The sequence below is a fragment of the Hyperolius riggenbachi genome, chromosome 3, assembly GCF_040937935.1.
Source record: "Hyperolius riggenbachi isolate aHypRig1 chromosome 3, aHypRig1.pri, whole genome shotgun sequence".
In the NCBI taxonomy this organism is placed as follows: domain Eukaryota; kingdom Metazoa; phylum Chordata; class Amphibia; order Anura; family Hyperoliidae; genus Hyperolius; species Hyperolius riggenbachi.
This window is the reverse complement of record NC_090648.1, coordinates 42169517-42183100: the sequence shown is the minus strand read 5'-3', so window position 1 is coordinate 42183100 and position 13584 is coordinate 42169517. Positions and strand designations below refer to the sequence as shown.

Here is a 13584-nt window from a genome sequence, read left to right as displayed (position 1 = left end):
CACGGCCACAGATGCCAGATGGGGATTGTACAGATCAAGACAATGCGGGGCTGAACAGCCCTTAAAGAGAAAGAGCACAGGTACAGGATGAATGTGTGTTCACCAATCTAGTCGCGACCCTGCGACGGTGAACACACATCAGCAGAAACAAAAGTAGGAACACAATCGCGAGAGAGGCGACTGCCAGAGGTGACACAAGGCTGAAGCAAGACAGGGCACAAGAGTAGCAAAGGCACAGCAAACGACAATGAGAATGAAAATAACAAACGCTAACTAAACGCGAACACCGCACTCATTCGCAACAGCGAACGCGTTTACAGCACGGTCTCCGCGTGTTAAGCACAACAGAGACAAGCACGCCTAACTAACCACCGACAGACAAACACGAAACAAAGAACGCGAGCGCTAGCTTAGCGGTTACCTCACCGAGCCTACAGCAAGCGTTCGTATCAGACAAGACAGACAAACGGAAAACAGGAATACGAGAGGGAAGATCCACTGCTCTTTCCGTCAGAGCGAGTGCGATCTAAGCTCAGGAACAAGAAAACAGATCAGAAGGATCCACAGCGCTAGCGCAAGGCTAGTGCGATCCAGCCAAAACAGAACAGAAGGATCCACTGCCACTACCGCTAGAGGCTAGTGCGATCCAAGCAAGACAGAACAGAAGGATCCACAGCGCTAGCACAAGGCTAGTGCGATCCAGGCTAGACAGAACAGAAGGATCCACTGCCACTACCGCTAGAGGCTAGTGCGATCCAAGCAAGACAGAACAGAAGGATCCACAGCGCTAGCACAAGGCTAGTGCGATACAGGCAAGATAGAACAGAAGGATCCACTGCCACTACCGCTAGAGGCTAGTGCGATCCAAGCAAGACAGATCAGAAGGGACTACCGGTAGCAACCGCTGCTCCGGTTAGCACCCAGACAAACAGAACGATTTCCTGTCGACCACCGCTGGGACAGGACAACTAACTGCACTAGGGAAACTGCCTAGTGCAGTCCCAGGAATTACTCTAAGATAACTTTGACAAGATATAGCATGGCTGACACTCTAGGAGTGTTTCAACAAACCCTGAAGGAATGACCAGCAATGGACTCTGGGAAACATAGCTTCTTATACTGCCAGCCCTCAAAGGGGACAGCTGGGCAATTTGCATGTATGCAAATCCCTCAGCAAAGCAACTCTGAAAGTTGCAAGATGAAGCCAGGTCTCCTTTCCAGAGACCTGCATTCCTCAGACATAAGGAATGGTCAAACAGCTGTCTGCCTGTGCAGCCAGCTGAGCGGATCCTTACACTTAGTTCACAGAAGAATGCATTCCTTTGCTTAGTCACCTCTTAAGTGACTAAGCAAAATAATGCATTCTTCTGTGAACTAAGACCCTGGCTTTTAACTTACCTGTAGGGATAACAGCGGTGCCTGGATGAGTGAATCTGTGAATCTATTTACTTGAACATTTGCATGCGAGTGTGCGAAGGGTTACTTGATTTTTGCCCATTTCAGGAAACTTCACTTGCTGCACACAGGACATGAAAGAATAAATCACCCTATTTGGGACAAAACAGTAAAAACACTTTACCCTCTTTACTTTTGTAAAGATAACTTATAAAGATAACACAATAACTTTTGTTGTCAGTATACAGGAATCAGTCTGAGGAAAGCTTCATAGCCGAAAGCTTACTCATTTTCTTATGAGTTTAGCCAATACATGCTATCATCCTGATTCAAATCTTCTTGCTTTTTCCTATTTTTGATTTAAATTTGTCTTTTTTAAATTCTATAAAGTCACAAATCACTCAGAACTTCTCAGATTGTAATAAATAGATTTATGAAACACACAGTACAAAAGGTCCAAATGTCTGTTTAAAAACATACAAAATAGTCACTGGTAGAAAAATACTTTAAAATAAACATTTTCCCTGCCAGTTTAAAAAAAAGATTCAGGAAATAACTAGAGATGGCCCAGCCTTGGAGAACTCATGGAGAAGCACATGATTAGTTTAATCAGCTGATAGATTTGTAAGCCTCTGATTTGCTGGTCATGAACATGTGTTAAACCCAGGTTAAAGTCATCATAGCAAATCAGAGGCTTACAAATCTATCAGCTGATCAAACGGATCATGTGCTTCTCCATGAGTTCTCTAAGACTGAGCCATCTCTAGAAATAACTTTGGGTTTGCCATTGAATAGTATTTGTAATTTTAATATTATAGATATAAAAATGGTATTGTCATAAGCAACATTTTTTTCTTGTTTTCCCAATATTATTAAACAGTTGTTTGACTAGATTACCGCAAATCAGACACATCTCCTTTAATAGTTCTCTATGCATATAACCCTGTTGGCGCACTCTGCCGTATGGTCATATGTATGATGTGTGCGTTGCAGTATGGACGGAACATCGCAAACAAAATGGCCAGGTGTAAAACCGGCCTGAAAGAGGCCTAATAGAGCTGGTGAGTTTTGCCTAAAAATTTTTTTTTAAAAAAGGCTTATCGCAGCTGAGACAAGTAGAACAAGTCCACAAGAGGATGTTCAAACTTATCTCATGCTACAAAGCCATGGAATTCCATTTTTGGTCATCCCCCCCCCAAAAAAAATCATGCAACACACTTCTAAGTGAAAAATCCCCAGATAGAAAGAGAAAGGATGAGACAGCAGCCTTAGACTGGTGAAACTCGAAAAATTGAATATTATGTAAAAGTCCATTTAATTCAGTAATCCAACTTAAAAGGTGAAACTAACATATGAAATAGGAACCCTTTGCAGGTGTTTTGGATGAATTAGTTGATTAGAGTCTGACATTTTGAGCCTAGAATATTGAACCTTTTAAGAATATTCTGATGGTCTGAGATTTGGATTTTGGGGTTCTCATAATCTGTAAGCCATAATCATCAACATTATAACAAATAAAGGCTTGAAATATCTCGCTTTGCATGTAATGAGTCTATTTCATATATTACTTACACGTTTTAAGTTGAATTACTGAAATAAATGGACTTTTGCACAATATTCTAATTTTTTGAGTTTCCCCTGCACAAAAGAGGGTACTCAAAATGTGAGGATACATTTCCTTTGTTATTGTTTTATTTAACCACTCTGCGACCGCCTAACGCAGGATGACGGCTGCACAGTGGCTCTCTTGTTCCTTCAGCATTTCTTGGTGAGTCATCTTGTGATGCGTGAGATTAGCAGGGAGCTCGGACTCACTGGAGCGCAAGCTTCCGTAAATAAACATTGCAGGGCTCCGTGATCAGCCTGCCAGCCACGACTGCGGCTGGCAGGCTGTTAGAAAATAACAAAACCGCTATTTTTATTTGTATAGTGCTGCGATTGAGCTCAGTGCTGTACAGGGGACAGTTGGGTCATTCGCTGTTCCCTTGAGTGACTCACAAACTGATACCTCTCATAGGATTGATGCCTATGGGAAGTGATCACTATGACAGGATCTGGGGAGGAGGGAGGGAAAAAAATAATAATAAAAAAAAGACATTTTTAATTAAAAACAAACAATAAAATTAATAAAAAATAAACATCACAGCAACTATCAGATGCCACCAAAGCTCTGTTGGTGGCAAGATTTGTGTGCTAAGTTGTATGGCCATGCAGAAAACTGTTAAAGCTGCAGAGTGATGAATTGTAAAAAATGGCCTGGTTACTAGGGGGTGTAAGCTTGTGGTCCTTAAGAGGTTAATACCTAAATCCTGAATTGGAGGACAACTGAAGCGAGAGGGATATGGAGGCTGCCATATTTATTTCCATTTAAACAATACCAGTTGCCTGGCAGCCTTGCTGATCTATTTGGCTACAGTGGTGCTGAAAAACACCAGGAACAAGCATGCAGCTAATCTTATCAGATCTGGCAATAATGTCAGAAACCCCTGATCTGATGCATGCTTATTCAAGGTCTATGGCTAAACATATTAGAGGCAGAGGATCAGCAGGATAGCCAAGCAACTGGTATTGCTTAACCCTTTAGCAGCAAATTAATTTAGAGGACTTGCAATTGCTCCAGGCCATTTTATTTAATTCTTCTTAGTTAGATGTTCTAGCTTCTAATTTGTAAGCTGTAATGTGTATTTATGGGCACTTGTCACTAGGGGGCAGTGTGAGACAATAATAGAGAAATTCTGTTACCAGTTTCTGTATTTTATGTTCACGAGAAAGGATCAAAGCATTCCAAGATAATTACAGCACAACAGTTCTGCTGACAGAAGTCAAAAGCAGCACACTTATTTCAAACGAGATAACTCTATTGAAGCCGCTAATGGGTAAAAGGAAACACATTTAGCAGCCTCCATAGCCTTCTCACTTCAGTTGTCATTTAAAGAGGAGCTGTCAGTCATACTATCTCAGAAAAAAACAAACCCACATATATAAGTAGATAAATACTTGCTCTACTTACAAAGCATATGTATTTCACTGTCCACATTTTGATTTTAGTGATTTTTCTACAGTAAAAAAGAAAAAAATCATTCTTAGCATTTCCTATTTTGAAGCCAATCCCGATGTCATTTCCTCCCTTACTCTCCTCTGCCAGATTGTGTTTGCATTGCCCGCCCTCCACTATAGAAAGTGCATTGTCTCAGCATGAGAAATATTGGCCAATCAGAGAGGAACAGAGGTGTGGGAGGGGAAAACAGGAGGGAAAGAGGCTTCAGCCAATCAGGCTGCATTAGTTACGTCTGAGGGGAAAGTAGAGATACAAAAAAGGACAACCCAGCATGCCCTGCAACTTCCTTTTTGTGCGTACCAAATAAGAGTCAGGTAAACTAGGGAATGATCATATAAACTAAAGTAATAGTGATTTTAACTTTTGGATTGCCTGGTTACCATCCTTATTACTGGTTTACCAGATAAAAAAAATATTTTTGATTTTATGCCCAACAGTTACACTTTATGGACGCCATCTTTATCCTTGTTAGGTGTTCAGCTTGTTCAATAAAGTTTTATTGAAAAAAAAACAACTTCTTCAGTTGCAGAGGTATAGAGCAGCAGACACTGACCAGAAGGCACTATCTTGTAGGTATTATCATATTATAAGGAGGAGTTTTTTTTCTACCATAAACTGCAACCCAAAGATCTCTGCACACTGCAAACCCGTTTTCCGATTCAGATTCCGTTTCCGATTTACAATTCCAATTTTCCCTGAATACATTCAACAGAAAAACGGATCAAAAAACGCAGCATGCAGTAAAGATTAAAAATCAGAATTGGAATCGGATGTAAAAATTGATTAAAAAGCGGAATCGGAATCGCATGCAGTGTGCAGGGAGCCTTAAAGCTGTTTAGCAGATTATGCTGTCCGACAAATAAAAAATGCATTGTGAAATTCACAGTAAACTTAATACATTGGCGTTAGGCTAGTTGCTGTGACAGAACCAGAGTACCTGGAGAGCAGTAAGTTGTACTTTACGAATCAGAGCACAGTATCTCAGCTCAGAGACCAGTGTTGGGACACTGAAAAACTCCGCCCCTTTCCCAGCCTAAAGCAGATGCAAACTGGCAGCAGAAGCTATTATTCCTGGTCCTTTCAGCCTATAATCCTCTGACAACCTGTGATAGTCCATTCAAGCTTGGTCTGTGAATCTATAACATATGCAGAATTCATTTTTTAACAAAAGTCAAATTATACTTTAAATTTCCTGCAAGCCGACCCAATCCTTGGTTGGAAGGTGGATCTATAGCGGTTTCCGCTTACATCCGAGCACAGCGATGAAGAGGATGATCTCGGTGAAGGCTGGGAGGGCACTGGGGAAGAGAAGTGAAGAGGTCCGAGTTACAAGAGGTAAGATCAGGGCTGACCAGAGGTTACTCGGCAAGAAACCAAACACATATCCGGATTATCTGCTCTACATTATTTACATTCATGTCTTCCTCACTCTCAATTTATCACCATCGCACCCGAAGTCTGCACAAGTCTCGCCCTACCATTGCATCACGAGGTCTATCTGGCATACGTATAACATCAGACTTGAAGCACTTATGCACAGCTCCTATCATTGTTTCTATTGTTAAAGCTAATGGGAACCTAAGACAACCCAAACAGAAACTTACCTAAGGAGGGGTAAGGCTCTGGGCCCTATAGAGCCTACCCGCTTCTCTCATAGTCCCCTCCTTCCAGCGCTGGCACCTCCTATAGCAGTATCTGACTGATCAGTCAAATACTGCTCTCTGCCGTGGGAGGCTTCGGAAGTCTTCTGGGAGCTCGAGTGCTCCTGAAGATGAACTGCGTCTGTGGGCTCCCGAAGACTCCTGCAGCGGGGGATTAAAATAGGGTGACATCGGCTCTATAGGGCCTTCCCGCTCCTTCGATAAGTATCTGTTTGTTTTGGGTCTTTCCATTTTTTTTTTTAAATGTTCTCATTAGCTTTAACAGCATATGACTACTGCAGTGAATGCACTAAGTAGTGGCCGGTTAGCTCAGTTGGTTAGAGCGTGGTGCTAATAACGCCAAGGTCGCGGGTTCGATCCCCATACGGGCCATTCACTTTTACACTCTGGCTTCAATAATTCTTTAAAAGCCCAACTATACTCAGAAAATGTCTCTGTATTTGTATAATATATGGTGAGGAGAGAAAGCAAAGACTGAGTGGCACTCCCTGTGGATGAGCTATGTGTATGTGAAACTTTGAAAGCAAAAAAACCCTCACCGCATCATCTAGGTTACCTCTTGTCCTGTTGCTTGGACGTGTGCTCTGCGGAAGCAGCAGAAGAGCAAACAACTGTACAGAGATATCACTGAAGGAAGAAAGAGGAAATCCGGGCACCTTCCGTCCAACTGTCATTTATTGCAAGCCAAAACAGACATCCATTAAGTTACCACAACCATAAGTACCTCGTGTAAGTGGTCTTGTGGGATGATGATCGGTGGAGGTGCGGGAGCCAGGGCACTAAGTAGGTCCGGCGACGGCCGTTTCGCGTCTATGCAGACGCTTGGTCACGCCACGTACCACTGTACTGTACAGTGGTACGTGGCGTGACCAAGCGTCTGCATAGACGCGAAACGGCCGTCGCCGGACCTACTTAGTGCCCTGGCTCCCGCACCTCCACCGATCATCATCCCACAAGACCACTTACACGAGGTACTTATGGTTGTGGTAACCTAATGGATGTCTGTTTTGGCTTGCAATAAATGACAGTTGGACGGAAGGTGCCCGGATTTCCTCTTTCTTCTTCCAGTGATATCTCTGTATTTGTATAACACTTGGAAGGGTTAGAACTTCTGCAAGTTGTTTATTGATCTCTGGGTGGAAAAAATCATGCAATCATGCTTTCGGTACGGGCGTCATTAATAAATATACACAACTTAATGGCAGGGCCGGTCCAAGTAACAATTGGGCCCTAGGGCAAAATTAGCCTGGGGGACCCCCGACAGACACCCCCCGACCAAAAAGCGTCATTAGAGGCCCTTTGTTGCAGCCAAATTTTCCTCCTGGGCCCCTGAGCTGGCTGCTGACCCTCCCCCATTCACCTCCCAACTTAACAGACTCTGCAGAGTCCCTGGGGAGCAACAGTTAACATGGGGGAGGGACACCTCGGGGGCCCCTACAGGCTCTGGGGCCCTGGGGCAATTGCCCATTTTATCCTAGGGTAGCTCCGGCCCTGCTTAATGGCCAACTGAAGTGAGAGGGGTATGGAGGCTGCCATATTTATCTCCTTTTAAGCAATACCAGGTGCATGGCTGCCCTGCTGATCCTCTGCCTCTAATACTTTTAGCAATAGTCCCTGAACAAGCATGCAGATCCAAAATCAGGCGCTCTGACTGAAGTCTGACTAGATTAGCTGCATGCTGGTTTCTGGTGTGATTCAGACACTACTGCAGCCAAAGAGATCAGCAGGGCTGCAAGGTAACTGGTATTGTTTACAAGGAAATACATTTCAGCCTCCATATGCTTCTGACTTCAGCGCTGGAAGTCGGTGCATACAGGGGCTCCGGGATAGAATTTAACACATAAGACACGGCAGGTAATTATAACTTCGTATGTTAAGGGAATATGAGCTAAGTGTGTTTTATGCCTGGTCTACACGTAGCAATCCGGCGGCTTGATTAGCCCCCGAATCGACTCTTCTGCATCCCTGCGCTAACCCGCCGCGTCCCCGCTCATCCGCGCGTGCGTCGGATTCGATACCCGCTCATCCCTGCCGGCGCCGCATATCTTCCGCTCGATTCCCCGCTATTGTCCGCTCGCGGGGACCGAGCAGGGAATCGGCCGCGGCGAGATCGGACCAGCGGCTTGATTGATAAGAAACATCGGCACGTGTAGACCAGGCTTAAGACTTAATAGTCTCTTTCACCTCCCTAGCGGTAGGATTATTTCCAGATTTTAGGATCTAAAAGCAGTGCAATTTTTTAGCGCGCTTTCAGACCCTACAATGCAGAAATAATCCTACCACAGGTATCTGCAGCAGCCCCTGCACTTACTCAGCTCCCTGGGATCCAGCGCTGCAGTTCTCCCTCCATCCTCCGGGTGGCATTGTAACCCTGTACTGCAATCGTCATCATGACAGCTGGTGATTTCACCAAGGGAATGTAGAGTCTCGGAGGACAGCAAGAAGAATGGCTGCTGGCGTCTGGATCCCCAGGGAGGTGAGTGAAAACGCCCGCTGCGCGCCATTGCTCTGCATTAACCTTGCGGTGATCACAACAAGTATGCCTCTGGGTTACTGCTCTGAGCTGTGGATTACCAACCCCGAGCCAGACTCGTACACATGCACGATTACTTGCAGGGTTCGGGACTCGATTCCCTGGGCGACAATCCGTGGCTGAGTGCTGTACAGGCTAGCAATGCGTTATGTTGCTATGGTGAGAGGAGGAGGGACAACATCGCAGTACATGATGGAGCAGCTAAAAGGGAACCAGAGATGAACGTTTCACACAAAATAAACATATCGGTCGATAGCTTGTAAAGAATAAATGCTCTACCTGATAATTTTGCCACTCTGGTGTGCCTTTTTTTAGTATTTTTTATCCATTATTGCTCCAGGAAAAATCAAATATGGCCGCCGGCTCATATCCCTTCTGCTTCCGGGTTATGAGTTGTTCTGGATGTGCTGTCTAGGCTATATGAGACTAGGCTGCTATTTAGGCTATATGAGAAAGGCTGCTGCAGCCTTTCATCTGTGTGCTTTCATTTTGGTATGATGTGCAGCTGCCTGTAGGAAGTGTCTCTCATAGGAATGAAACTGCAGTCATCATCATTATCAATGCAGACAGAGTGCATACAGAGCACACAGATCATATTGCAGCCACACTTGTCTGTTTCAGAGATTATTTCTCATCAGCAGCAGCCCCTCCCATGTCATCACAGCTCTCAGTATGCAAAGCAGGAAATCTGAGCCAGGAGGGGACAGGCTCGGGCTTGAAAAGACTCCACAGAAAAGTGACTGAGCTATAATGATTCCAGGTCAAACCTAGACTGAGCCAGTCGGGTAGTCTTATCACAGCTGATAATAGACTAATTAAGCAGATAAGAATGAAACTAAAAGGGTATGTGTTTACTGTCATGTTCCCACTGATAAATGTAATAAAATACATGAGGGTGCTTCCTCTCTGGTTCTCTTTAAAGTGGAAGGGGGTAATAGGAGAACAATGCGCTCACCGGAGACGATACAGCATTCTGGATCTCTTAGTGATGTAGCTACTAGCTAGGCAACCGTACACACATTTCATAAATATTTAGGAACACTATATACTGTAGTTAGTTGTAAAAGATTTGACCATTAGCCACTTCTGTTATTTAGGCAAAAAAAATAGGTTTCTGGTTGGCCCTGTACAAACAGCTACCGGTGTTTAGCTGACTTGTGCAGACTTTGGCGCAATGCTGAAATGGTGATTTTAGCAACTCAAAAGTTTTAGAACTTTTTTTTGCTCTCTCAACTATGGCAAATCACTGTAAAACCTGACTGTCAAAATCACATGCAAAAAAAAAAAAAAAAAAAACCCCACTGATGAGAGGATCTATAAAACATAGCTTTTCAATAATTTAATCAAAATAAATTTAAGGGGTGTCACTGATTAAACTAATTTCTGATGTGAATAAAAGGTTTTTTTTTTATCTTTTATTTAAGCATCACATTTACAAAGTAGGTTGAATGTTCTACTGCCTCTACTCAGTGGCAGCCTATCAAGTGTCCCAGAGTTATAAAAAGGTCAAAAGTTCTTGTATTTTATCTCCCCCTGCTCTTAGATGTTGTATTTTGCCAGGAAAATTTTTATGGCTGTAATTTGCTTATCAGCGATGTTCACTATACTCCAGATAGCTACTGACAAGACAGAAGCTGTCACTTCCGTGCCTAGAAATGAACTCTTTCAGGCAGCAAAATAAAGCAAGTAAAACAGCCTGGTTATTAACATGTTTTGTACTGTACTTACACATGTTTATCTCATCATATCGCCTCGGGTACACTTTAAGGTGTACGATTGTACAATCAGATTGCGTAATGTATCACCAGCTTAACCAGTATTTTGCCACTATCTCCTTCTACTGTACCTGCAGAAACCAAAGATGTACCAGTAGGAGGAGCACTCCCACTTCTGGGAAACAAACAGGGAGAGGCTGACCGAGGCTGAGCAGTGAAGAACCAGCGCTGAGAGGATGATGTCAAGGAGAGGAACTGCCAGAATGATGCAAAATAACATGACCAGGCCTGAACCCAACGTAGGATGGACACAGAGCTATCAACAAACAGATTCTCTTTGAAAAGAAGGGTTAAAGGACACGCAAAACTGAAGGGGATATGGAGGCTGCCATATTTATTTCCTTTTAAACAATACCAGTTCCCTGGCCGTTCTGCTTATCTCTCTGGCTGCAGTAGTGTCTGAATCACACCAGAAACAAGCATGTAGCTAATCTAGTCAAACTTCAGTCAGAGACACCTGATCTGCTGCATGCTTGTTCAGGGTCTATGGCTAAAAGTATTAGAGGCAGGACAGCCAGGCAACTGGTATTGTTTAAAAGGAAATAAATATGGCAGCCTCCATATCCCTCTCACTTCCTGTCTACCCCCATCGTACTTAGTGAACGATTCCATAAGATTCATTTACACAACCGCTTCCACCCTGCTGGGTTGGTACATTTTTAAAGGAAATCTAAAGGTAAAAAAAAAAAAGCAGTTTAACTTACCTGAGGATTCTTGCAGCTCCTGGAGTTTCCTGTCCCATCCTTCCGAGACCCTCCGGTCAGCGGCAGCCCCCACAAAGCTGGACGGCAATGCGCCTCCTCACCGCAGCCCCGTTTCTGGAAGCGTGACGTGCATGCCCAGTAGGCGAAAATTGCATGCAGCTCAGGGGCCGCGCATGCACAGCAGCCTCCGACTGTCCGCAATCCGCCAGCTATCAGGGGGGGGGTCGCTTCTGCTCGCTGGAGAATCGTCGAAGGTCGTTGTGACTCCAGTGGGCTGCAAGAAGCCCCAGGTAAGGGTAAAATACTTTTTTTATGCCATTAGTAACCTTTTAAGGCTAGTGTGAACCTAGCCTAAAAGGATCACTAGGCTGGAGTGTTCCGATCTCTTGCTCCAGTAGGAGATACTGTTTAGTGTTTAACATATATATAGGGTATAACATATACGCTATAGCAGCATAGAGGGTGATATAGCGGCTGGGAATGCGGAGAATCACTCGCGTTCCCAGCCTGTCAGTGGCTGTCGCCGAACCCGGAAGTAGCCGCCGGCGGGGACGGGAGGATCGGAGCGAGGTTGCGAGGGCACCATACAGCTTCAGGGGGCTGAGGGATGCCCCAGGTGAGTGAAAATCATTTTTTATTTTTGACTTAAGTATCCCTTTAAGATGCACTTTGTGGCAAGCAAACGTTTAAACTTTAGAGTAAAGTTTTTATCTAGCACTCACCTGCAGAAGGCAAATATCCACCAGTATATAGAGCACTGCCAGCCCTCAAAGAGGTAGAAGAGTAGCGCCACGCTAGCACTGGCATGGGCTCCCACGGCTGAAGGACACAACATCGGGTTAGGGACTAATAAAGATGAATGATGTCAAAGCTAGAAACTGGTATTTAAAGTACATTTTTTTTCCCTGGAATACACACTTGAGTCTCTCATTCCCCTGACCTCGCCCACTTCTGCAAGATAATTTTTGTGTACCAGCTGAGCTACTCACAACAACACTCCATGTACCACATTTCCTCCAACTTGTCTATTCCTGATTTACGTGCATAGCAACACATGCCACTCCCACCAAAGTTTTCCAGCAGCATTAGATTTCACATTCCCAAAGGGATCATTCGTTAAAGAATGACAGGTCCACTTTTACTTCACTTCAAATAACAGAGTGATAGAGTGACGTGAGAAACAAAATACATTATATCTAGAAATGCTCAGAACTGGATTGAAGAGTTGTTGTTTTTTTATACTTGCATGACCACGTTTCAGCCTGCATTATGACCTGATCCTGTTTTATGTTTAATACTTGATGGATTAAACATAAAAATACCTATTGACCCCGACGTGATTTGAACACGCAACCTTCTGATCTGGAGTCAGACGCGCTACCGTTGCGCCACGAGGTCCACTTGCCTCAATGGTCTACCCTCTCTTCATATATGCAAACGGGAACAGCTGTTGGCCGTTATATTTTTCCTCAAGAGGAATGTACCTTCCCAAAAGTTACTTATCAGTGGCCGGTTAGCTCAGTTGGTTAGAGCGTGGTGCTAATAACGCCAAGGCCGCGGGTTCGATCCCCGTACGGGCCAACATTTTTGCAGCCCCTTAACGTTTAAAGAGTGCCCAAGCACAAAATCGGGTCACATGTTAAATACTTACCTAAGGAGAGGGAACCCTCTGGATCCTCATGTGCCATCCCATACCTTTCTCTGTTGCTGGGTGCAGACGCTCCCTAAAGGAATCCCACAAGTATGCAACCTTTGCGTGATTCTTACATGAATGCAAATGATTGCGTGTGTTATATACCACACAACTACTAAGTACACTCTATAAATCATTTAACCTCCCTGCCGTTCTAAAAATTAGCTGCGCACGGCAGGGAGGGTGTTTTTTAGCATTTTTTTTTTTAAAGCATGTAGCTAGCCTAGCGCTAGCTACATGCTTCCCCCCTCCCTGCGGCGTCCACCCGTATGCGCCGATCACCCCATCCGGAAATCCCGTTCTGAACGGGATTTCCATGAGGGCTTCCCCCGTCACCATGGCGACGCGTGCGACGTCATTGACGTCGTGACGTCAGAGGGAGTCCCGATCCACCCCTCAGCGCTGCCTGGCACTGATTGGCCAGGCAGCGCACGGATCTGGGGGGGCACCCTCTGATGCGGCGGGTAGCGGCGAATCGGCAGTGATCGTAAGTGACACGCAGCTAGCAAAGTGCTAGCTGCGTGTATAAAAAAAAAAATATTATGCAAAACGGCCCAGCAGGGCCTGAGGAATCCTCCGCGGCAGGTTACCCCGAGCTGAGCTCGGGATAACCGGCAAGGAGGTTAAGAATGCACACTGTTATATGAATTACCTGGAATGGTGATGTCCCTCATCTTTTAGGCATCACACCTGTAAGAACTGATCCTAACTGGCCAAGAGTGCGGTGATCCAAAGTAATACCAAGATAACAGAGAAAAAAAATAA

The 13584-nt window shown here is 44.6% G+C and overlaps 1 protein-coding gene and 3 non-coding genes across 6 annotated transcripts in view; 2 read left to right on the top strand and 2 right to left on the bottom strand.

The window, feature by feature from the left end:
* Positions 1–5588: 5588 nt before the first annotated feature.
* TMEM107 (transmembrane protein 107) overlaps positions 5589–13584 on the bottom strand; it is a 39846-nt gene continuing 31850 nt past the window's right edge. For 2 of the 3 annotated variants that reach the window (XM_068274021.1, XM_068274024.1), the window contains exons 5-6: positions 11849–11945; positions 5589–5751 (exon numbers count right to left, since the gene is read on the bottom strand). In XM_068274021.1, the coding sequence (XP_068130122.1) occupies positions 5682–5751; positions 11849–11945 (167 nt within the window). In that variant the 3' untranslated portion in view covers positions 5589–5681. Of the gene's footprint in view, positions 5752–10493; positions 10591–11848; positions 11946–13584 lie in introns of all 3 variants that reach the window. The other variant, XM_068274023.1, reaches the window with a different exon arrangement.
* Positions 6413–6486, top strand: TRNAI-AAU (transfer RNA isoleucine (anticodon AAU)). Its single transcript has one exon. It is a non-coding gene; the product is annotated as a tRNA-Ile (tRNA).
* On the bottom strand, positions 12453–12524 carry TRNAW-CCA (transfer RNA tryptophan (anticodon CCA)). Its single transcript has one exon. It is a non-coding gene; the product is annotated as a tRNA-Trp (tRNA).
* TRNAI-AAU (transfer RNA isoleucine (anticodon AAU)) lies at positions 12634–12707 on the top strand. The gene has a single exon. It is a non-coding gene; the product is annotated as a tRNA-Ile (tRNA).